Source organism: Argopecten irradians, chromosome 2 (genome assembly GCF_041381155.1).
Source record: "Argopecten irradians isolate NY chromosome 2, Ai_NY, whole genome shotgun sequence".
Classification (NCBI taxonomy): Eukaryota; Metazoa; Mollusca; class Bivalvia; order Pectinida; family Pectinidae; genus Argopecten; species Argopecten irradians.
In genome coordinates this window covers 4,799,402-4,827,067 of record NC_091135.1, presented here as the reverse complement: position 1 = coordinate 4,827,067, position 27,666 = coordinate 4,799,402, and the positions used below count along the sequence as shown (strand labels likewise).

The 27,666-nt window shown below is 34.5% G+C and overlaps 1 protein-coding gene and 1 pseudogene across 1 annotated transcript; one reads left to right on the top strand and one right to left on the bottom strand.

Moving 5' to 3' along the window:
* The first annotated feature begins 2,049 nt into the window (after positions 1-2,049).
* On the top strand, positions 2,050-4,095 carry LOC138313697 (uncharacterized; annotated as a pseudogene).
* A 4,736-nt stretch (positions 4,096-8,831) lies between these two features.
* Positions 8,832-27,254, bottom strand: LOC138313687 (uracil-DNA glycosylase-like). The gene is given in 6 exon segments (XM_069254031.1): positions 8,832-8,935; positions 10,504-10,634; positions 11,044-11,222; positions 11,791-11,838; positions 26,729-26,746; positions 26,748-27,254. Coding segments are annotated over 6 exon segments (645 nt in total). The 5' UTR covers positions 26,913-27,254.
* Positions 27,255-27,666: the final 412 nt, after the last annotated feature.

Here is a 27,666-nt window from a genome sequence, read left to right as displayed (position 1 = left end):
AATCATATCGTTTGATTACAAAGAAGAGTTACCCTCGGATGCAAAAGGAAGTTATATTGAGAAGTTTCACCTCATTGGCGAAGATAAATGCCCCTACAAGGTCCCTGCTTGATACCTGGGTCAATGACCCGAAACAATGGCCGCCATTACATACAGTGCAACGATGTTTACAGTAACATTATCCAATTTCCACGTGAGTATGAGTAATATTAAGTCATCAGTGACTTATAAGACAACAAATCAACATATAATTATCTTAACTGAAATATACGCGACGAAAGTTTTAAATACCTAAATAATCCACCCTAGCGCTGGTATCAATACGGACAGAAGTAGGCCTTTCGATCTATTTTTGGCATTGATACACCTGGCTGAACTGTGATCCACTACATATATTGTAAATGTCACGTGACCACGTCAACATGTGTATATGAGAATATATATAAGAGAAAGATACTGCATGGAACTCCAAAATATACTATATTTTTGTCAGCGAGCTGTGCAATTAATCTATAATAATAAGTATAGTTATACAGGAACAGAGGCTGTCACAGCATGCTATCCTAACCCCCTGGAGTTGAAGACAATATGTATACCTACCTGTGACGCCGAACTGATCATCCTCTCTTGAAAGTAAGGTGTCGCCTTACGTGGTGATGCGGGGAAAAAGGAGAAAAGGGCACTAGGCCTGGTAGCCATGACGACAGATCTTGGGCCTAGAGTTTACATAAGTTATTTATGCAGGAACCTCGTATACCTGTATCCCCATGTATATATTTGTCTGTGAAAGACATTGGGTATCAACACAAGAACTACATGTGCATATAGATCTACATCAAAATACATGTAGTAAAATAATGATTTGTAGTGTATAATCTAAGTATTTACATTTATTTGTACTTGCTAGCGCGCATTATGACGATTGACTGCAAAGCTCTGGCATCTATATAGATCATAGATGCTATAGGAAGATAGTTTAATGCTTAAATGTAGGGATTGAAAATAAAGATAATTAATTAAAATATACATGTACCTGTATATGATAAAAACATTGTGGTTTATGCCTATATCTGTAGGTATAAACGCTAAAATAGATCTATGATTAAAACGTGTCATGCCATTCCACATGATTGAAAGGTACATGCACATGTCATCACTTTAGGGTTATCTTCTGATACTTGTATATAATTTTTGCTGTATATCTTATCTACCATGTACAATGGGGCTTTTTTCTAAACACGATTTCGTCCAGAAATTTCTCATTATAACTTATTATATTAAGTGAATATCTAGATATATACAATCATATTTGCAGGGCGTAACATGTATAACTTGTAAACAAGAATACAAAATGATAACAGCAAACTGTAGATTCACATTTAAATATGAAGATTGTTTAAAACTGTTTAATTTTTACTTTGATTGAGATAAAAAAAATAATTTGAATAAAAAATATCCATTTTGATTTTTCTACCCAGCTGTATGTAAATGAAAAAACATTAGAATTATCATTTAAATGAAGAATTTATTTTACAGGTGTATATTCATTAGAGGCTATGGAAAATTACAGATCCCTGCTGGACGCCCATGTATTCTTTGTCTCTCGATGGGTACAGACAGTTCTTCACAGAAAGACAGTTACAGGAAATATCATTGCAAAGGCCGATGTTAAACCCTCATGGAGGGTAACAGATGAACCTCATTACCGTTGGGTTGCTGTAAAGAGAGATGGACCAGTTATTATTGCCCATTGCGACTATGGCAGGGTAATTACATTTATATCTCTTCATATAATATCATGTTAAGTATTTTATGTGATTAAATTAGATTTTTGTTTGACTTGGGAGGATGTAGAAATGTAATATTCTAAATATATTTTGAGATTATAATAAATTTAATCTAAAGTCTTGATAGATAAATATTCTGCCATTATTGTAATGTGAATAAAAATTAGAAATGAACATTTTGATAAATAAGAAAGATATCTTCTGGCCAGAGATAATCATCAAATAATCGTTTTGAAATGATTTTGTCTCGGAGGTGTTGACAATGGCTGCTGCCCAACAAAGGGCATAACTACTTTTACAGAAACAGTATTACAATTAAATAAGCTTGTTGTTTTATAATTAAACATATAACCACACTCACTGTCTTGGATTGACAACACATATAAGCCAGCACAATTTTGTGGTAAAATCATTCTTAAGTCTTCAAGTTAATATAATATTTAAAAAAAACTCCTTTTTTTTGGCTTTGGGAGACTTGCTCGCATATTGGTGCCCTACTATTCAAGATGTAATCTGCCGTCCGTTTTGGATATACATGTGCAAGGTCTGCCTGTACAGATGAGTCCTGTTTGTGGAACCAGTGCTTCACAAAGGATGTTAAGCCTGCACCAATCTCGGAGATTCAATTCTACAAACAAGAGGCTAAAGATCGTGTAATCAAGAAAAACAGAAAGTAGACAATGCCAACACCTGTCACTGAAGAAGAACAACAGACATTCTTACAGTCATTGAGTACCTTAGGAGAGAATCTGGTTGGGTAAAGCGCATTTAAAGATTTTTCTGGAAATCTTATTGGACTGGGACCAAAACCAGACGACAAGAAACGTCCACTTCCCCTGAGAGAATTGTACAGCAACCAGCATTCAACTGCATGTCTCTGAGTTATGTGACAGAACCTTTAGTACTGTACATATTTCAGCAACTCAATCTAGAAAAGTAGAAGGTTCAGTTCTTTGACATGGCATCACCAGACGTCTGGCCGCACTACAGCTTCAGTGGCAGGGGAGGTAATGAACACTTCTATTTTGAAACCATCAGTGTCAATCCTCAAAAAGATTTGATATACCTAATTATAATAAACACATCATCTCCTAATGTACCTGCCTTGAACTGGGGTGAAAAACTTCATGAGGATGATGGATATAAACTGTACCAAATCTTAATGAAGTTAGACAACAGGGTGGAACTTGAGACAAGGAGAAATCTTCATGACAGATATCACAGATCATCATTTATCATTGAAAGTTGACAATGCAGGATTCATGATACCGGAAAAAAAATTCTGGGGGTTTCACCGGATGGACATTTATATTGTGAGTGTTGCGGGAAAGGCCTTCTGGAAAAAAAAACCATATATAGAATATAAATATATAAAGAAGGTTAATTCAAATGTGATATGTTCTTAATATATATGCACAGAAGGCATGGGGTAATTGAAAATGTAATGGTAATTAATTGTAATGCATTACAATTTTTCAAGTAATTGAATGTAATGTGTAATTGAAGCAAATTTCAATTACATGTAATGGTAATTTAATTAATTACATTACAAAAATGCATGTAATGCTCATTTATTTTTCAATTACATTTCAATTCCATGTGATGTTTTTTAAAGGTCATGAATATAAATAGATTTGTCAGATTATATTTTCCATATTTCTGTTCTCACTAAAGTTTTTATCTTTTCATTTTAGCTTTAATATCCTTGTGATTATTACTATGCATGTCTACCATATAGTTTGATAACAGTTCTTTATTTAGCATTCATTATCATTAGTGAGAACAATGTCTTTCCCACCTATGCCCTTAATTGTATCAAATTAGGTAGAAAATAAAGTTTGATTTAAAGAACAAGGGGTCTATACCAGATATCTGGTTAGAATCACACCTAATGTGAAATTCTAAGTGACACTAGGTATATGGCTTAATAAAAGATTTAGTTTCCAGCACATATTAGTAAAAGAATATGCATTTATATATATAGAAAAACACTATGGGGTAAACTGCATTACAATGACTTTATCACATCTATAGAATTTCAAAGGTGGCAAAGTTAATACATATCATGTAAACACAATTATTACATGTACCTAATATTTCTTTTTCTTTCCATTACTTCTACCAATGTAGACTATCTTAGTATCCGTACTATGTAATATTTCTGATCACTGATATTTGGAAATTTAAAGTACCTTACTAATGAATGCATATCTTAAATTAGTATACAAATGTACATGGATATGTATTGTATGAAGATAGCTATATTTATTATAGTGCCCAGTCCGTGGGATAAAAGTTGTTCTTTTATTAAAAAACTGAAAGTAATGTGTAATTTAATTAATTACATTGGTAAAGTAATGGTAATTTAATTAATTACATTGCAAAATACATGTAATGGTAATGGTAATGCCATTTTAAAATGTAATGTGTAATTTAATTAATTACATTGCTATGTAATTGAACCCATCCCTGAAGGTTAAACTTGTTTGTAATATATCCTATATAGAAGCTAAATATATACCGTATGCACAGGTTAAACTTATCTGTGATATGTCCTACATAGAATGTAAACTTAAACTATATGAATGTGATATTTCATACAAATATAGGAAGGTTATATTTTATGCTGACGCGATATATCTTTAGTGGTGCAGATTTTGTTAATTAGGTTGTTTTTCCTATTAAATTATTGATTTTTTTTTTCAGTTTGATTTTTTTTTGTTACTTCAGATAAATGTTGTATAAAGAGATATTTTGTACTAGGAGCAGTGAACTATCTCCAGTTGTAAATCTGCTAAAATCAGTAGATCTAGAGGTGCAATGATTTATTGTGATACATTCATATCACGATATTTTTTTACAATACAATATTTGATACACTCACAAACATTTATGCTGTTTTTAATATATAATACATTAAACAGAAAATATATCTTCAAAAAATGTTAATGACTGGCTTAGTTTGAAATCTTTTTACATATGTTTGATTGAAATGACTTGTTTCGAATCTAAATGTAATTTAAGTTTGAATTTGCAAGAAGTAAAGTGATCAAATTCATAAAGATAATTTTAGGTACATCATGAATTATTGTATCGTAGCCAAATATTGTGATTTATATATCGAGACATCAGTGTGTTCTTACATAGACAAGTGACAGGTACAAAAACAGTTACATCTGTTATTGTTAATGTCACATTATGGTAACTCTATGATCATGATTAAAGATAGTTTTCTTTTTTAAATAAAATAATTTGACAAGTTTATTGACATATAATTATTACACTTACTGTATTCCCTGTAGTGAGTGCCCCTCTCTTATTTTTGAAGCAATAATTTCATGCCGAAAATACGACAACTGTTTCTTTAATTGATTTTTTTTCTCAAATTGATTCATGATCAGTATCATCCTAGTAATACTCAATTCCCATGGCCAGCTTACCAACAGATTTTGAAACCATAAAATTTGAATTAATTACATGATCAGTACTACAACATCCATTGCCTATATAAATTCACTCTTTTGTACACGATGCCTAAAATTAAATTATTTAAAGCAGCACAAGCAGAAATCAATTTATCACAACTTGATTCTGTTGATCACAAACTTTCGTCTTTCAAACTTCGTACACATCGAACTGACATTGGTCCTTTCAACATCGTAAATCTGTTCTTCATTTGTCCTATTACTCTCTCATGTGGATTCTTACAGACGATATTTTCCTTGATAAGTCAACCCCTGAGGCAGCCAATTGCTTTTTACCTTTGGTGAATACAGGGATAATTAATTCGGCTGAGCACTTTGTCACAAAGTCTTCTGCTAGCATGAAGCAAGATCTGGCAAAATCTGATCACCAAGTAAATGAATTCTCACACTGACTTGAACCCAGTGTTTTCGTGACCTGTGTGGTATTAGTACCATAACAAAAACAAATTGATTCAAATCAATCTTGATAATTCAATTTAATACAGGAAATATCTTCACAATTCATCTTAGGACTTTTTTTCTATGAAATCATAACGCCGTTATCAGCCAAATCAGAAGCGACGTTACAAACGGCGACGCTATCTATTCCTTGATTTTTAAAATTTAGTTAATTGTGTAGCCATTGAAAATGCTGGTTAACTTACAAGCAAAATTGAATTATGTAGTTTGATTGTGATTACAAAATATAATAGACAACTCTCATGGTAAACTAGAGCTACCATGGGAGTGTGTACCTAGTAAAAGTTTCCTCTCTTTAGTCTGCCACCCATTCCATGCTCCTTGGCTCTCCATCTCCCCGCTTTCACTTTCCTCTTCTTCCTGACGTTAGTTAGTTTCTTTTTATGTGCTAATCCTGTATTGAGTCCTAATCATCAGTAATAGAATCTTACATGGGTCTGTAAAGTGGACAGGGATATCCCAACCTGAGTGAAAGATTTTGGCCTAATCAACCCGATGCTTGCCGAAGATTGATGGTCAAAATTTTTCACAAGGGCTGAGATATCCCTGTCCACCTGACTGGCCCATGTAAGATTCTTTTTCTCCCATACTTTACAGAGAAATGGTGAAAATTCAGTCGACATTAACGCCACATTTATTGATGACGTCACTATCTAGTGCATGTGAGCTGGTTTTTTCCCTAGCCCGGAAAAAGACAGAGTAATCTTTCCCTAGCAACCGCGGGATAACCCTGTCAAGTAAGAGAGAATAAACCATTATCATCCTATAAATAACGTAATAGATATAAGTAGATTCACTTCTATCATACATTTAACTAATATCACTGTGTATAGTAGATTGATGACACACACACACACACACACACCCCCACCACACACACACACACACAACACACACACACACACACACACACACACACACACACACACACACCAAGTGTCTGAATTAGGTCCGCACTTTCTATTCTATATCCAGAATGTCTACATTCTATGGCTCCATATATTTCATTATATTTCATAAATTAATCCACATGTCAATTTTTTTTAGAAAAGAACTTCCCGAATTCCAGAATTTTCTTCGCAATAATTCATCATTTGTATGAGGATTTGGCTGTCAAACACACAAGTTGAGATGCATGGAATATTGATGTTTGGCCCTGGATCAACACACTGCCATATCACTACGGACTTTCGTCTGTCCTCCGCACTTGTTGCTGAGGCAGCTTAATGTATATGGTTTGGGTGGGGAATATGTGCATCTATCTCCGTAATAAGAATCAGTAAGTGAAACTGGCTTCCAACTGCAGCAACTTGTTATGGTATCCTTACAAGAATTCCCCATAGGATCAATATTTGGCCCCTCCTTTTCCACTTTTTTTTTAGTAATGTTGGACTATCGATTAATTGTTGTTTAACTATGCTGGCTACAGTAGCATGTGCAATATTTAGAAGGGCCATAAAATAGTTTAATCAGTATTCGAAAATGTTATTATGAAAATATTGAATGGTTTGTTAGGCTCCATAATGCATCAACGTATCTTAATATACCAAATAAATAGCATATTCCTGTACATGCTTAATGAATTTTAATTCCCTGCAGGAAGGGTGTTAGAATTTACCTGCTTCCCCTATTGCATAATCATAAAAGGCGACTATTTTAGTTATCTTTTCTTTCTTCTTCTTAACCTATTCAGTTAGCCGAGACACACTTGTCAGTCTATGAATGTGGTAGTTTCTGCTCCGGCTGAGCGTTCAGCATAAAGGGGCCGGCGACTTTTTCGCCCGGTTATAATTAAGTATCATGTGACTGAGTGGGATTAGACTGGCCACCAGACCCTTAGTTGCTGATAAGACTTCTTTACTAGATTGTCTCCCCCCTAGTTTAAAACTTAGTCTAGAATCAGGCATGCAATAGAGACAAAAATAATCAAGCCAAATTTTAGTGATTTTTTGATATTCTAGAGACTGGTGGCTAGTCTAGAGTGGGATGTGCTTGTTCGGTGTCTTTGTGGGCGTACTTCAGTAAGATAACACTCTAAAAAGGGCAATAGCTCTACTTTAACAAAACGACTCACCACAGATATATCGCAGCCTCTCAAAATACACACGCACATCAAACACGCCACACGTCGCATACACGAGACTGTCCTTAAACGACATTGACTGTTAATACTAGGACGTTAATATAATCACTCAACCAATCAAATTAAATGAATTTTGATTGGTATGGTTTAGGCATATCGTTCATAGAAAAAGAACAATGGTCCCAAATGGTCACTTATACCACAATTTACCTGTATATAAAGACCACTTTTGCTAATGTGTAGCTTTAAACTGCTCTAAAATATCAGCCTACTTGATGTAGAAACAAGCCTAGTACAAACTGTTGCTTTAAAAAGATAGGGGAATGCTTATACAAGTATCACTATGGATTACCTAGTACCGGAATACAGCTGTTGGCATTGCTGAGTAACCTTCGTTGTCGTCGTCAGCCAGATCCATCTATCTTCGAGGGTTCCAACACTTATTTTCTCCGGGTGACGTGACAGTTAGATGGTTAGCATCCAACTTCTATCACATATGTTCATTCACATCCACTGAGTTAACTTCTCTGGCTCCTTCCCCAACCCTCTCATTTCCGTCTTCCAAATTGCACCTCCTGTGATGCCAAGTGCTCCGAACATTCTCTAGTCCAGTATGACTGGTTGAGAAATCCTCGGAGGCAAACCTCTACAGGGAAGGTCTATGCCTGTCAGTCCTTCCTTCCGCATTCACTAGTCAACTAAGCATATTTGTCTTCTTTTGCTCGTGGGCAGATTCACATCTCGTCTCACAGGACGCATTACCAGTTCTCTCTTACTAGGAGATAACATCACTATATCCGGTCATAGTGTGGTATTTGCCATCTCTGGGAAGACTTGCTGTCTCCCTCCGAGAACCACGCGTATCTCCCAGTCATCTGAACGACCCAAAATGTCCAGATTCGTGTTCATTGTTGCATTGCCACTCCCTCTGAATGTACACCTTCCTTACATCCTCTTCAGGATGTAGTTACCTACGCACCTGATCATACTTCCATGTGGAATGCCCTTTAGCCAGTGTCACTTCACACGAACAGATGATTCTATTACTCCTAGACTTCCAGTCTTGTCACTCTGCTGGCATATCTGGTCGTCAACCAGTCCCCATCTATGTAGATTTGTTTCTGGTGACAAGACATCATATATAGCCCTCGGGATTAACTGAAGCGTACATGGGAGTGAATTTCCAGACTAGTTTCCTCTTAAGTCTCTAACCGATTTCAAGCTCCCTGGCTCTCCATCTCCGCCGCTTTTACGTTCTTGGTGCATTCTTCCTGTTGTCCTCTGGATCGACATGAATGTTACCGTTGCTTTGATACTCAATAACTTGATCAGGTCCTTTGACTGCCTTTCACACGACCTGGGGAAGGGTCTGGGTTTCCTGGCCGAATCACATCATAAGCTTAGTAAAGAACAGTAGTATTTTTTGTTCTGCTTGCCGCTCAGCATGAAATGGGCAAAAGTCCCACTATTTCAAGGCGACAACACGAATATACCCCAGTATCCCAAAACATGCAGACATCCACACGGCACACACATTACACATTTCATACAAAGGAGACCGTCCTTAGCCGTGGTTGTTGAACATTAAGACTAGCCAACCAACTAACGGTAACAGACGTTTCCAACTGAAGCATCTGGTGTAGTATCTTTATGGGGTTACTTAAGGTTCAAAATTAGGTCCCCTCCATCTCAATATATTTATTAATGACATTTTTGCTATGTGCTGACGACAATAAAGTAGTCATATATACCATTGTTAGTTAACAAGAACGAACACACTTGTTATAGAAAAATACTTCAATTATATCAAATCCAATAACCCTGTATTGGGTAAAGAAAAAAAAAGTAAAAAACATTAATGTCCGTAACTAGTTCCATTATTCCTACATAATGTTTTGAACATTTATTCCTTTTTGTGTGTAGTAACTACTTGGTTTAATACATGTATGCCATAATATGTAAAATTTATTTCCTTATGAGTATTGCTAAGAACTACAGGGTCGTGAATGTTACGGACACTACACTTTTGCTGTAGTGTCCGTAACCTGATTTCTAACTGCATGGTTTCAGATAGTGTATAACAAACCCTTAACACTGTTTTGACGATTTTAAAGTTCCGTAATTCTGTCAAATATTGACGGATTTTGACCAGTATCAAACCCATTTAATATCTCATTGATATAAAGCAATATAAAAAAACTTGGTTGAAATCGGACATTAAATATTTTTAAAGTTATCGACCGGAAACCACGAATTTATCTGTTTTGACGATTTTAAAGTCCCATAATCTTATAAATATTGACGGATTTTGACCATTATCAAACTCATCCGAGATCACATTGATATGAAATAATACATAAAATTTTGGTTGAAATGGAAAAATAAATACTAAAGTTATCGAGTGGAAACCATGGATTTATCGGTTTTGACGATTTTAAAGTCCCATAAATCTTGTAAATATTGATTGATTTTGGCCAGTATTAAACCCATTTCAAAAACATTACTGTGCGGAGTACATTGGCAGTGACCAGTCCATTTTTGTTTGGTCGCACATCTCATCAAGGCCTCGTCAACCGAAGAAAAACACTTCCAATCGTATTCATTAAACAAATGAAATGAATAAGGAGAAGGATGGGACGTTTGATGACAGTGTGTTTTTTTATGTCGATTAATTTTTTTTTTCGTGTGCTGTTGTTTTCGCCGAAAAGAAGGAACACGACGCCGGCACGCTTCTCACTGATGATGCTAATAACTTGATCAGTAAAGGTCTGCCAGCCATACTTGGAATGTGAGTCAGGTTGTGAGTCAGGTTCTTTGGCTCTACAAGACAAGAGAAAGCCAAACATCATTGAAAATAGTATTACTATAATATAACAGATCTTGTCATAATCCATGGGGTGGGTCTGTGATGACTGCATGCTTTTTCTAAATTAATTTGGAAATACAAGGAGTCATTTTACTTCATTTTGGCAAGAATAGTGGTACACATACAACATGTATAAGTTTTGAAGAGAAATTCCAGAGGTAAACTGTTTCTTGGTGTAATTGGACTAAAATTTGAAATATGTAATATCCATTGCATCCAAGTTCACTATTATAGTAGTTTCAAAAATCCCCCATACAAAATCCTGTTAGGCCTACTGAACCATAAAATCAACGTCACCTACTCAGCCACAGCACCTACTGGAACGCCTTTGAATTAAACGAGGAATGCCAATACGATACTTACTGAAATGTCAGTACAGTATTGAGCAGAAAAACCCCTCTTTTGGCCCATGCTGTCAAATCTCCGTGATTAGGGGTTTTAAAATGCGGATATTCATTGGTCAACAGTTTATATATGTTCTGCAATGATGGCGGTACTTCAAATCCGCATCCGCGTGGTACAGAGAACGCCAGCCCCATGGCCTGAAAATGAGTAACCAATAAAAAACATTGCAAAATTATTAAGGTATTAGGCCCTAAACTAGTGATATTATGCATGACTATATTCGGTCTTTGCATATCACAGAGTTATCTCCCTGGCGGGTAGGTATCCATTGTGACGTCATTGTTTTGTGAGCGAAACTCACGTCTTATTATCTGAAATGTATGAGTGACGTTACGCTCGCAAACACATGATGTCACAATCAATACCTACCCGCAAGGGCCGATTACTCTGATATTATGCATGCCTATATATCACATCTTAGAGCTCTAGGTGTACTTAAACATAATTAAGATGATAGAAGAAGTCTCTGCATCAGGCCTAACATTATGTATTACTGTTGACTAGTTAGTTGTGGTGTCATTTTGGCAAAATATGACAAAAAATGTACATTTCAATATAACAAGCCAACATAGGTTAAAACATATATATATTTCTGTTACACTTCAGAGATTCTGTGCTTGCTGAAAATTTTACATGAACTGGTATTGATCAAGAATAAAGCAATTATATTTTTATAACTTTTTAGTAACTAAGAGTAATTCTTACGTTGCCAGGTGTAGGGTATGGATCCTGTCCAAGAATAACTACTTTCACCTGCAAGACAATAAGATTGATTTACATTATACTTTTGTCATTGTGGAATTGTGATCAGTTAAGCAAGTAATGCCCAGTAACCTGTCTGAACATTCATAATCATCCCTTAATTGTGTATGTGGCAGATGATTAACATATCATTGTCTTTAGCACAGAATTGACAAAGTCATTGTCTAACATATATTTCTACCAGCATACGTCGTGTCATTCCAGTCTCAGGCTAAATGTTCTGTGAAAGGAATTTATATAAGCTTTCAATTTGTTTATGTTTATGTCCCGAAAATACTGTTTAAACTATTGGTATTCCATTGGTAGAATATGACCTTCTGGACGTTTTATTGGTCAAGAATTTAAACTTTGACCCGAACTCCTTAAATCTCAGTTTCACATTAAAAGACGTTCAGTAAGTTGGAATGTATGGAATAGTTATTAAAATTGATTTGTTATTAATACATCCTTTCTACCATTAAAGATGCTCCACCTTATAAACGTTATTCATCATCGGATTATAATTGGTGGTTAATTGTGTATATGAATTCCAATTAACACAAAACAAGAGGCCCAGAGGGCCTGTATCGCACACCTGGTTTGTAATGCTAAGTAATGTTCTGAATACAGGATCATTGTTTCTTTTCTGAAGGAATTGGAATATTTACCTCTAATTCTCCTATTGGGCCCCACTCTTTCTGCTCTAGATGGTCAAAGCCAAAAACAGAGCCAACATTTAGGCAAAATCTATACTTGTCCTAGAGTTCTGCATGGATTGTTAAAAAAACAATTTATATAAACTCTGTTCCCCTTCTCATAAGGATGTTTTTGGCAAAATTTGGTTTCAATCCATGCATAACTCTAGGACTAGTAGCAATTTATATAATTAACCTCTATTTCCTATTTTGGGCCCCGCCCCACCTGCCTCCGGGAGTCAGAGCCAAAATTTATACAAACTCTGTTCCCCTTTCTCCAAGGATGTTCCTGGCCAAATTTGGTTACATTACATGCAGAACTCTATGACTAGTAGTGATTTAAAGGATTTACCTCTATTTCCTTTATTGGGCCCCACCCCTCCTGCCCCCGGGGGAACAGAGCCAACATTTATACAAACTATGTTTCCCTTCCTCCAAGGATCGTTTTGCCCAAATTCAGTTACAATCCATGCATGACTCCATGACAAGAAGCGATTTAAATGGTCTATCTCTATTTCCCCTTTTAGGCCCCGCCCCTCCTGCCATTGGTGTCAGAGCCAAAATTTATACAAACTCTGTTCCCCTTCCCCTTAGGATGTTTCTGGCCAAATTTGGTTACAATCTATGTAGAACTCTATGACTAGTAGCGATTTAAAGAAATGTTGACGGACGGACGACGGACGCCGCGCCATGACATAAGCTCACCGGCCTTTACTTCGGGCTAAAACAATGTTTTTAATTCCATCTTCCTTGTCGAATGAGGACACATTAAACAGATGTGGGACGTGTAAGCGGGATAGCTTTGCATTTGAGCAACAGTCCTTCATTTGAGTGATCATTTTGTTACGCAAATGCAGGATTCTGTGAAATGAAAATAGATAAAGTTGTTTTAAAAATTGTATGAAACTATAAATATGTCTGTTTTACATTAAGTGCTCCCTAACTGCTTCCTAACCTTAATTTTCAGCATGGAATCTTCCTCCACCTAGGTGTGCGTAGCACTTTCGTTTATTATCATTTGGACTATTGCAAGGAGATGGTTTACGTCCTTGATGTATCGTAATAAATACTTTCCTTTACTTCATCAGAACTTTAAGTGATAAATTATTTTGAACTTTGTTAATTATGTGCTTTGTTACATAGAAGTGTGTTTATTATCATATTGATACGATAGACATGTTTCGCTGTTCAAAATAGACATTTCTACCATCGACAGAGACACAGACTCGGAGTGCGACTTCAGCGGTTTGAGGGGTCATCTCACGATGCATAACAATTTATCTTTGTATCTTTCTCTTACATTATAGTTACAAATTCGCAAATTGCGGCGAATTTATAATATCTACATTTAAAACTTGTAGTTTTGCAGCGTCATAGAATCTACGATAAAAATCAAAGATCCGTACACTTATCTCGGTTGAGATGCGTATGAACAAGTCATTTCGTCACATCAATTATTCATACATATGCTGTTAGGGAGAAATGACTATCTATATACAAAAAGATTATATTAGCTCTGAACGATATTTCATTTTACCTTTATGATTGGCCAATCAGAGAGGTCACCGGAACCACAGGGATCTGAGAATTACTTACAGTTTATATAATCATGGACCCACCAGAGTGCCCTAAGACCATTTTTAGACGTATTAGAGCTCTAAATAAAAAAACCGATTAAAATCATACTCTACGTGGTACTATATACGAGAAGGGTGGAAACTCACAGACTCAAAATTTCTAACCGCCTACCTTTATCGGCTATAAAACCACATTTCTAGTACATCGTCATAAAAACGGTTACTACCGTTGGAAAGAGCGATAATTTTCCTTTCAAAATCATCCTACACATATATACAAAGTGCCATAATTAAGATGATATAAGCCCCATTATGACAAACATGAAAATCATCGAATTAAAATTCATACTGTCTGTGTGGCCGATAAAATATGCATGAGCGAGGCTTCAGATGCAATCTCATTGGCCGGATATAAAAAGTCTCTTCTCGGGACGTTGTACATCTATATATATGGATTTCGCTGTTACTATTCAAACATAAACAACTGCGGACTTTTTAATAGTTTGAATCAATTCTCTATGTGAAACCAAATCTTAAATGGATTATTTGATTTGTACCTTGAAAGGTTTGCTTTCTTCTGAAAGGCTTGGTAAATGATGATAGTGTATTCATTCCAATCAGAAACATTTAATGCCATTCAAGTTCCTATAGATAGATAAATGTATTTCAATATTATTTATATTCAAAATGAAATGCACGTGCACTCTTTATACATACTTCATAGCAATTTGTTGATTTGTTTAGATATACATGTATGAATCCTGAATGTGCACAAAATTTCAAATAAAAATAAATTTGAAATGCCCTGCATGTAAATCTTAAAATGTTGATAAGCTGATGACAACAAAAGGTAATCACTTTAGGTGTTGCTCGTCAAAATGAAGAGGAAACTAAATGAATTTTTATGTGAATTGTATTCCATCGCTTTGTTAAGCAAATTGTTTATAGATTGATGACAACTATATACAAATAATCCATACCCATACATCAAACAATGCTGTGATACAAATACGCTATGATGATGCATGATACTGCAGTTATTTATGAAAAAATGCACAGAAGAAATTATATTTTTAGAAACACAGAATCGGGGATCGTATATATCAAAAACTGGAAACTGGAAAGAAAACCTGGCTTATCTACACATGTATTGTATATATTGTTTATTTATTATACATAAATATAATACACTTGGTTTTAGGCTAATCAAAGTTCTCTAGTGTTTGGTATGCATCTTAAACGATGTTTTTGTAAATATCATATGAAATCACAGAAGCTACCACACTGCCCAAACCAAAAGAAAACTATTTTCAAATCTTGATATTTCCAATTACTTTTTCAAGCCGACAGATATCTTGTGTATCATCCACACTAGCCTCACTGAATTGTCGCTTTAATATGGGAATGGCTCTGACAGTGACACATATCCTTTGAAAAACAGTAAAAAAATATTTACACTATGTATATTATGTAAGGCACATCATAAATAAATATGATTGTAGGAGAATTTGAAGACATAATTGTTTGTTATTTGATATGGAATACGGGTGGATAATACATTAGAATTTTATGAAAAATGATTCTTTTAGGTCCACTTTCAGACATTAATCAATTCATAATCTATGATCTTTTCTAATCAGTGACATTTTCCCTACATGATTTTATGTGTCCTTCTATATTTATCATCATTATTATTATTTAATTACACAAACAATCCAAATTACTATGCAGTATTACTGTAACAATAAGTATTTATTATGTGTGAATGTTGAATATATCTGTATAAAAGAGGCAGAGAGTGGTGCAAGTTAGGTGAATATGGTGCTCCTTAATATGCGTAAATGTGTTTTTCCCCTCGGAAATTAGAATGAAACGGAATGAAAGTCTCCCTTCTGACTATTTTATGTACTGTATACAGCAAACATGAAAAACAAGTTGAACAACAAATGTTAGTCCTATCAAATTGTAATATCAATACTATTTAATAACAACAACCCCTCAAATATCCAAATTACAAGTTTGTATTTTCAGTACTGGCCTATCAGTTTCGGAATTTAACTCACTCTAACCCCATATCAGTTACTACAATAACCTACTTAGTCCCTTTTACCCATGAGCGGCCTCCCCAGTAATACTGTCGCCCATCCTTCCCCCATGCCCTGTTACACGACACCTCCCATGAGCATTCGCAATGAAAGTTTTTACACAGGATTGTAAAGCCTATATTTCAGTTCCCAAATCCGCACTGTCCATATACTCACCAGTACTAATGTGAAAAGCCTACACAAGTTTCGTTAATCAAGCTAACAAGACTAAGTCCAGAATATAAAAGAGAAAACACAGTGCAAGCTATAAACAGCTCACACCTGAGAAATTATACACACAAGCGTAACCAGTCAACCGAAACGTAAACAGTACACCTGTATAAATTTCTGCGAATCACGAACAATGGAAATTTGCCCACGAACCAATTTTATTAAAACTAAATGTTACATGTAGCAACATTAATGCAAACCCTTGAAATACGTTTAAAAAATTCAAAAGGTCCCAGGGGCCTGTGCTGTGGCCAAATTAATGTTGCCCAGTAGAGGTGTATGACAGGGTTCCCTTTTTGATCCAAAAAGGTATCAAAATAATGTTTTATGTCATAAAACTGTATTATTTTCTGAAGAGTATAAATAATTACATATTATGATCACAAATATGTAGGCAAAATGTGACAAATAAAATTTTGGCTACATTTTAAAGACAGAAAATATCGAAATTTTGGGTGTTATTTTTGTCCATGTCAATTATCAACAATGGTGATTCACCCATTTCCAGTCTGAGTGCACCAAAAAATATTTTCTAAAAAGTTGGCTCATTACCTGAAGTAAATATTGTGAAAATTTCAGAAAAATTGTGGACCGGTAAATTTGTCGTTTAAATGTTATAATATAGCAAGGTCCATTTTTAGCAGTATTACATCGTGGTCGCACCACGGCCCTTTTCAATCTTAAAATAGAGAAAACAAAGAAAGTAATTTCTTAATCTTATTTAGTACTCATTAGTTACATTAAATGTAAAGTAATATATGATTTGATAACCTGTATATTGTAGAATAATCAAAATATTGAATCACAATAACAAAGTATTTCGGAATTTTTAGGGCATTATCGTTCACTTTTCAAGCTAGATAATGATTGCAACTGCATTCTCAGAAATATTATTTTTATTTACAGCTGAAGGGCATATAGAGTAAAATAATAACAAAATTTAGAAAAAAAAATGGGTGGGAGTAGATTATTATGTAAGAGAATCAAGTTTTTACCAATTTTCACACCTCCAGTGTATAAGTACATATATGTATAATGTTGTTGTTTTTCAAATATTTTGCTTTCAAAGTGTTGGCAATGGCATCAAATCACACCATTACATACAAGTTTTTGTTTAAAAAAAACCATAGACAAATTGATTTTTTTTCGTTCAAAATTGTATTAATTTTACTATATTAAGTATTTCTTAGCAGTTTAATATTTAGATTGTTCAGAACATTTTGTGATCAATCAACTGAAGTTTGATTTCGAGTTTTTGATTTTTTTTCAGAATTTTCATGAATTCCATAAAGATTAACTAAGAATTTTTTTTTCAGTTAAAAAAATAACAGCATCTTTTATGGTTAATGAAACAGTCAAAAGTTTTTGAGGTCCACAGTTTTATTTTTCACATCATACTATCTATCAAAATGGCATAAGTTTAACATTTCAGGCATTAAATTTTGATTTTGTTAGCATGAATCAACATAAATGTTAATCTACCAGAAGCCCTTCAAATAATTGAACTACTGTAGGTTTGTAACATGACCCATGTAACCTGGTAACTCTTCTCTCTCAAACCACACAGTTACAGAATCCCATTTTAATCACTCTTTTCACTGTAAATATGCTCTTTAATGAATCACCATTGTTAATAATTGATATGGCCAAAAATAACACCCAAAATTTCGATATTTTCTGTCTTTAAAATGTAACCAAAATTTTATTTGTCACATTTTGTCTACATATTTGTGATCATAATATGTAATTATTTATACTCTTCAGAAAATAATACAGTTTTATGACATAAAACATTATTTTGATACCTTTTTGAATCGAAAAGGGAACCCTGTCATACACCTCTACTTGGCAACATTAATTTGGCCACAGCACAGGTCCCCTGGGACCTTTTGAATTTTTTAAACGTATTTCAAGGGTTTGCATTAATGTTGCTATATGTAACATTTAGTCTTAATAAAATTGGTTCGTGGGCAAATTTCCATTGTTCGTGAAAGAGGTCCTTTCTGCGAATTAGTCACATATTACGTAATCATGGACCCACCAAAGTGCCCTTTCTTCTCGTATAAGGTATCATGTATAGGATGATTTTAACACCGTGTTTTGATTTAGACCTCTTAACGTCTGAAAATGGTCTTACGGCACTCTGGTGGGTCCATGATTATGTAATCTGTAACTAATGCTCAGATCCCTGTGTCAGAAGTGGGGTACGGAGAAATAAGTATGGACGGCCTAACTCCCAACTACTCATTTCTACGCATTTTTATGTCGGTGTTGAGAAAATAGCAATATCTCCCTTATTTCTTGAGCTATCGGGATACTGTTTACATGTTGTAAAACAACAGAAAATAACCGACAACTTTTATCTAAAACAAAAATTCATTTGGCAACGTCTTTGTTCTCTTTCAGTGAGTTGAAAAATCATGCTAAACTTAATTCTGAGAATTTTTAAATTGTTGACGTCGTGTGTCAGACGGCCTAAGCGCCGGAGCGTAGATTCGAAATTGTGTCTCGAAATATGCAACAAGTAGCAAGAATTAATACTTGCATTTCACAGTGTTTGTAGTTGATATTGTCAATTTTATGTGTGACCACTTATATTGAAAGAAATCCACTCTTCAAACAATAATTTTCTCGTAGATTATGTACATGTAATAAGTATATTGTGTACTACACAGTAAACTTAATCCTAATACAAAATAAAAAAAAATATCTATTTACTATACATACCAAGAAAACCGAGAATCCATTGTTCAAAATACTCAAATATGTAATTCATAACATGCCGAAATAAGTTTTCTATCGCCTCTACAAATTAGATAATGACTTAAACGGAAATCGCGGCACGGTACAATTTCTAACTTTAACTTCATCGGTAAAAACAAGCACATGTGAGATCAAGTTGGGCATAGATTTTTAGTTGATTTTCTCAAACTATAAAATTATTCACAAAAGAAATTTATTATTAGAATATGAATTTTAAATCATCGTTTGATATATGTGACGAAGAAAAAGAAATGTATATTGGATTCCACTTCGGGTCAAAATCTGACACGGCATGTTGATGTGTTGCTTGAAGTTCCAGACATATGCATCTTTTAGAGAAAAAAATGTGCAGTAACACTATACTACTTGCCCAATGTCACAATAACTATCTATTATTTGTCAGGTTAAGTGTCAATGATGACTCATCTCATTTTTGTTTGAAAGAAGACAAAGTTATATAGATTCTAAGATCAGTAGCGTGACAGCACGTTTGTTTAAATTCCATCTAACAAAACAAAGGATCAAATATCGAGACTGGTATGTGTAAAGGACATTTCAAGGTGTGTTCTCATTAACTATGCATTACACAATTTTAAATCCTGTACAGGTAAACTACAAAAATGTACGGTGGCCCGTTTGAGCCGTCAAATTACTACTTTTGATTGAAGTAGAACTAGTTGTACATTTATAACTTGACGAAGTGTACATGACCATATACTCTGAAGTAGTTGTGCATTTATCTACTTCAAGTAAACGGTCATGCACTCTTTATCAAGTTATAAATGTACAATGCACAACTACTTAATCAGCGGCCATCGTAAAACCGAGAACCGTGTCTAACGCATCATACAATGCATTATATGTATACATGCCTTGCATCCCTTACAATGAATTCCACCACAGCGGAAACAGAGACGGTCCGTGCGCAGCGGATAAAACTATAGCTATTATATCAACTCGTTTTAAACAAATATATAAATAGTGAGGCTCGTCTCCAACACAATCAATACGAAAGGGACATACAATGTGATATGTCCTGGCGTTTTGGTTCCCCTTAGTGGAGGGTACATTCCTGGAATACCAATGATCGGTGTTTATGGTATACATGTAGCTACATGTACAGCAAGTAGTCTTACACTTTTAGTCAATCGAAGTGTGACACTCACGTCGATACTGTTCCCTGGTTGATCGGCCAATCAGAAACGTTTTGCAAACTGGTCGTCGCCTGAGCTGTGTGGGAGATCAAAGGATTGCCGTTACAAGTTTTCCTTAATAATAAGCGGTATGCTGTAATACAGATGCAGTCTTCGTATAGATGTTATTTGACTTTATTAGTAGTTCGATCCATACTATCATTTCAATGAAAAATACAGTACACAGCCTCATTCAATGAAAATAGTCTCAAATGATTATTTTAATTATTTCAAAATACTATAATAAAATCCATATCCATGTATATGAAACATGCTTATGAGCAGAAAATTCAATGTAGTGTTTGAGGTATATCTCTGATGGTGTGTTAATTTTTTTAATGAATTAGTGTGTATACGTGACTTCACTCTGCTGCTGTCGGACACCTTCACTAACTGCAGGTAAACGACCAATTAGAATGAGCGGGAAGGGCTTTCAACCAAAACCACAAACAAACCGTTACTTGTTCAAGGTTACTTCAAACGAAAGGAAGGCAGTGCGATTCGGCCGTGGTGCAATTGTATTCAATATTACGGTGGCTGATTTATGCCATTTCGTCTTTTCGTCATTTCGGCCCGAAAAGACGAAAATTAAAAACCTTAATCCTCGTCTTTTCGTCTTTTCGCCAAAATTAACAAATTAAATTTCGTCATTTCGCGGCGAAAAGATGAAAAGACGAAAAGTCAAACACGAAAAGACGAAAGTGAAGCACGCTAATTAGCGCCTTTAATTTTCGTCTTTTCGCCCCGAAAAATTACAGATATACTTTGTCATCTTTCATATACGACGGAGATTATAATGTAATTTCTAATGTACAATTATGATGAAGACCACGTCATGTATGTAGTAGTCAAAATTTCTTTTCAAATAATATACCGTACATTGTACCTACTGATTGACTGTTATAATTAACGGTATTTGAGCAATTTCTTGGTACAAGTCCTTCCTTTAAACTCAAAGTCTTCACGAGTTGTCTTTCAGAATTTATTTTGTTAACAAATTGATCCGTGGTTCAAACGCTTTCAAATATTACCCGCCGACAACTTTTTTTTTTCAAGTTGTATAGGGGAGGCAACTCCTGTAAGTGCTATGTTTAGCATCTTAAGTTCAGTATGTGCATATACACGGCAATGTTTTAATAAGCGTAATTGCGAAATAGGGCGATTAGATTTAAAAAAAAGTATTAATCAAGCTAAAGGATTTTAGCGGAATGATGAATCTGTTAGTGGCACGTGGCACATGCCACGTGTGAGAAATCTACGTAACTGCTGTAAACATACATGTTGACTTCTGTTTTAAAACTTCTAATCTTAGTTATTGACGAAGAACCTTGTAATACTATCAATTTAATAAATCGATTGTTATCATAAACTACTTTGATGCTTCCATATTGAACAATTAAGTCAATATTAAGATAAAACGATTTAAAAATGACTTCCACACGAAAAGACGAAAATTAAGGTTAGTTAAATTTCGTCTAATCGGGGCGAAAAGACGAAAAGACGAAAATTAAGGTTTGTTAATTTTCGTCTTTTTGCCGCGAAAAGACGAAATTTAAATTTGTTAAATTAAAAACGGTATAAAGCTAGTATATAAATAATCCGAAATAAAAGGCCAAAATAAATTCAAAGTAAAATAAAAAAATCAAATCATTTCTATGGAATATATATTCAGCCGCTATAGGGCCTTCTTCAGTCCGAAATAACACTAACTGATTAGTTATTAAGATTGATATAAATGTATACGGGTCGTAGAGAATGTCAACCACATTGCGTACAGTATCGAGAATCCTAAAATACTATAAAGTGTTGCTAAATATGATGAAATGTAACTATTAGCTGAATCATTTGCATATCATAAACTTACTCACCAGGATCCGCGATGATGAAACCTCGGTGTTACATGGTATACAATACAATGCAACTTACTTTATTTGAGTATCCCATCTCAAAATCACATAAAAACCACAGAGAGGTGAAAAAGTGAAAACTATTTCAAAGTTAGAACCTATGATAATGATATACAGCCAAACTGGCTTACGAGACACTAATTTGAAGAAAAAAATCACTGTCACACTGACAGGTAAATGAATTAAAACTGTACATGAGATCAAGTGAGTTTCATCCTCAACACTATTTAGATGAGCATATATAGAGTACACAAATGATCCTGTAATTAAATGTTTCGACTTTTAGCTTAGGTTACCACAACGAAATTTTGCTAAGATTTGTTTATGGTTCATTCTTAAATGTACGATACGTCATATGTTTATTTCCATTTATTCGGCCAATGTCATTCCATAGTCGTCGATATCAGTCGGCTGTATCTTCCTGGATAAATATATACCAGGCTTTAAGAAGGCACTGTTTAACATTAGGAATAGGTACATAGAAGTCGATCAACGATCGTTCGGTAAGTTATTTGTCTACCCGACATTCTCAGCTTCTCCATTTCCTTTTGACCACTGATGACTTTTTGAGTCGTCAGCCACAGCATACAAACCTCTATTTTTTGTTTCACATTACAAAATCTCCATCCTAGATCATCTCTTGTGACGACATTGGATGCATTTGTACCGGAACCGAGAAAGTAAAGGAACGCTTTTTTAACAAACTGGACGAAACGGTATTTATGAATAGAATATTTAAAACATTGGCAAGACGGTAGATTTTGCTAGTTCTCGTGCGGGCATTTCCATATTCAGAAATTCGGTAAATCAAAATCCAAGATATTTGTATTTGTCGGTAATGTCGATTAGCAGATAACAACAAATAAAATGAAAGTTAGACACCCACTATAGTTGCCATAGCTTATAGTGAAGTATCGTGCAATACCATTTGCGTAAAATAAAATAGAGACATTGAAGGCTATTTCGACAGCCAGGTCGTTTATATAAATCGTAAACATTGTCGGCGAAATATTACAGCCTTGTTTTACGCTATTTGTGACGTCAAACCAATCATCAAGGAACAGGTACGTGTCAAATTAGAACTATGTTTTACGCTATTTGTGACGTCAAACCAATCATCAAGGAACAGGTACGTGTCAAATTAGAACTATGTTTTACGCTATTTGTGACGTCAAACCAATCATCAAGGAACAGGTACGTGTCAAATTAGAACTATGTTTTACGCTATTTGTGACGTCAAACCAATCATCAAGGAACAGGTACGTGTCAAATTAGAACTACAGTATAGTTAAGTAATGACAAAATCCATCACAAACCCTTATACATAAATCATTACAAAGACGACCAAGAAATGGAAAAGAATTTTCTATGAATTTAAACAATGAATGCAAACTCCGGAGTAAAGTTTGGTAAATATAGTAGCTGAAAACTATATACATGTTGTGTTGCACAGATCGCACAGCACATGCGATGCGGTAGCGATATAGTCGACTTATATTGCCAGCCGTGCTCTCGTCATGGGTCGGTGATCAACACACTAGCGAAGCTCGCCCGCCGGCTCACTGCGCTGTCGCCATAGGGGGTCACTGAGAACAATGGAGAATGGAGAAGCGGTATTTGCATGGAAAAATAACGCTTTCACGGAAAAATAACTTTTTTAACTTAATCGTAACGCGGTCATGTAAATAATCACATGTTCTGTTGATGCTAACAAAATTCCACATAAAAATCACGTAACATGCTGGCAATAACAAGGGAAATTAAAATAATAACCATGCACAATCAATAATAACATCAGCCACTGAATCTAACATCATTTATAAAAGACTAACGCGTGCAAAGGTAAAGATAAGTCAGTAGCAAACATATAACGTGAGCTAGAAAATGATAACGTGCTATTAGTAAAAAAAAACTAAAATTTGAATAATAACAGTAAAACAATTATAACCAACGTAAATATTTAGATAATAACTAATATGATTAAAAATAACTGTTTGAGAACGAAAATTAACAGAATAGGGCTACCATTGTTTACTCCATGCGCCACTTTCGCTTTACAAAGGGCGATAACTCAAAAAAAGTTATATGGATAGCCAGATAGGTCTATACATCGTTGGAGTAGGTCACTGACAGTAAAAGTATACTACCAGGAAATGTGGCTCTTGGCGAGTACATGCATTTAAACATACATGTCATCTACAGTCATCAGCTACGTAAAACACCTGTACAACGTCAGGTGCTGGGTTCAAGACTGGCGAGATTTGTCAACTACCTATCGGACACACACAGCCCGATTACAACTAGACCAAACTCTTTTTCACTATATAACTGAGATTTTATCTGTGTTCTATTTTTAGCTCCATAGTAAGCAATAGAGATGATTTTTTGTGACTTTTACAAACATTTAGATAATGAAATTTGTTTCCATTTGAGTAATAATGTGAAAAGTTGCATTAGTGATGTTGCCATGTAAAATTATGACGCCCTTTTTTGGCGAGGTCATTACGACCTCGCCTTTGTGATCATGGAGCAAATTCTCTTTCAGTCAATTTCCTCAATATGATTGGTTTAGAAATTGCTCACAGATACTAGCACTCCTAGCGGCAGTGTATTCAACAACTTTGATTTTACCGGCAATTTTAAATCGCAAATTTTGAAAATGAAAGTTACTGAAATAAGCGTATCTGTAATGTTGAAATGGGAAGAGCAGATTACTGCTTTCATATCCTTACCATGTACACTATCCAAATGATCTTTTGTTTGAATTTTTACGTGAATTGCTTAAGATGTATCTAGACTTTTCGTCCCGAAAATATTTCGCTCCGAAGTATCTAGACTTTTCGTCCCGAAAATATTTCGCTCCGAAGTTGGTTCGCCCCACACATTTAGACCCTACTAGTGACAGTTATCCCGCAACGGAAAAAATGAAATCAATATCTCACCTCAAGCATCAAAATTGTTACAATAATGATTTCTGTAATTGGAATCATATTAGATCGGGAGCAAATCAATTTCGGGGCGAAATGGAGATGTGGTGGTAGTTTCATATTATCTTAAAATTCCATATATACAATACAAATTTTTTATCTTTTTATATGCCGATGACACTGTTTTGATATCAGAAACATCTGATGGTCTATAACAAATGTTAAATGAATTTGAACAATATTGCGATTTATGGAAATTAAAACTTAATATCAGAAAGATAAAAGTTGTAATATTCTCAAAACGTAAATTGGCCCAACAACACCAGTTTACTTTATGGAATATGGAATTAGATTAATAAGAAGGGTATACATATCTAGGTATATTTTTAATACTAATGGTAGTGTTTTCAAAAGAAAGGGAAAAACTGCTGAATAAACAATTAAATCCTTGTTTGCTATTTTAAGAAACTACGGAATGTATCTCTTCCTGTTGATCTTAAACTGAAATTTTTTTATTCACTTGTAATGCCAGTTTTATTATACTCGTCAGAAGAATGGGGATTTGAAAATACAAATGTTGTAAACAAATTCATTTGTACTTTTGTAAAAAAATCTTTAAGAAAGTGTACAAACAATCATGGTCTATGGCGAGCTAACAAGATACCCAATTGATATTGAAATAAAATGTAGAATGATTACTTTTGGCCATAACTTCATAACATCAAGTAACATTTATAAATTAATGTATATTTTATATGAAACTGGACCAGTGTTTTATAATGGCTGTAATATGTTGAAGATATTTTATCCAGAGCTGGTTTAAATTATGTTTGGATATATCAATCAACTTGCTGTTTTACAATAGAATATATAATTACAAAAACTTGTTAAAAGTAAACCAATTGGCCAATTTATTCAGAAATGGTATGACTATATTGGTAAGTCTTCTAGAGGACAGATATATTCTATATTTAAGACATTTTGGCATAGAAAAATATGCCTCTTGTCTGTCTCTGCTGCAAAACAATACTTGTTAACTGATCATGACACTGTGGTCCCAGGAAATTGATGAGAATAGCAATTCAGAATGGATATTTTCATTGACATCAAATTAACAAGGAAAATGTTTAAAATGCTATAAAATCATTTGGCATAAACATGTACCATCATAGGAAATATTAGAATGGGCTCCCAAGATTTTAGCATGTGTCTCTTATTTTATACCTTGGTGTCCAAGGAATCCTCAAAACTAAAAACTGCAGGAAATAACACCAGCCAAATGTATTTCTTATTGCCAAAAGAAAGTGTTGACCTTAGAAATATATTCCTCCTGTCATCGAGACCGAGCCATTTAGTACTTTCAGTACTTTGATTATTAAATCAACTTTATCCATTTTCATTTCACAGAATCCTCCATTTGCGTAACAAAATGATCCCTGTTTAACAAGTTAAATAGACATAAGTATATAAGTCAAACATATGTCCTTATCAGGTAAGTAATAATTATATTTTAAATTCCACCTACCTTGTCCAATGGAGTTTTAATTAAAGGCATGGAAAATTAAGTCTCGTGGAGGGAAAGTCTTGTCCTCATCATCTTCTTCTAATTTGTGCTCAAGCTCTTTAAAGTAGTCTTTTGTAAATTCCGTCTCTAGTTCAATTCTCCAGCTGTTGTCCCCTAGATGTTGATATAGGTTTAATGGAAACATGTTTGATATTGAATAGATACTTAGAAGACGGACAGACAAGCAGAGACTATTTCCTGTTATTATCAGCGGCCGATCTACTTGTGGTTGAGTTTTAAGGTGTGTGACTATGGTTGAGGTGTTCGTATTGAGAATTAAATGGATATCAACTTGCAACACGTAACATGAGAATTTGTTTGTTTTTTAACAAAAAAATGCTTGTATATTTTTTTAAATTCAATTAAATCATGTTAGCAGTGTGATTATTTTTCTTAATACGATGATAGTTACATTTATTTCTGTTGAATAATAATTACTCCCGCGTCAGGGAGTGTGTAATCATCCTGAACTCATCGGGTATTATCACGAAAATACACCTCTGATGTCAACAGCGAACTACTTGTTTATTTTAAGATATTTCGTCACGCGACAGTATCTTGTCTACTTAATATATGTTCTAAAACGCGCTTCCGTTCCGCTTTCAGATCGAAAGAAACACCGTATTGATTTAATGCCATTTGGCAACACATGTCAAATGTGGGCGTCGCCCACCCGGAACTCCTCGGGGATATTACCCTTGGATGTGAGCGTATTGATATGCGCAGATTTTATGGAAATGCGGTTCAGACGAAGTAAAATTCCCAATAATAAAGTACATCTAAAAAACGTACTTAATGTGTTTAATTCGTTTCTAAATTACCTCATTACTTTGATATATGATAATAATTATTGTTCTACGAATGTTTAATATAAGAAAAATGCATATGATGTATTTTCT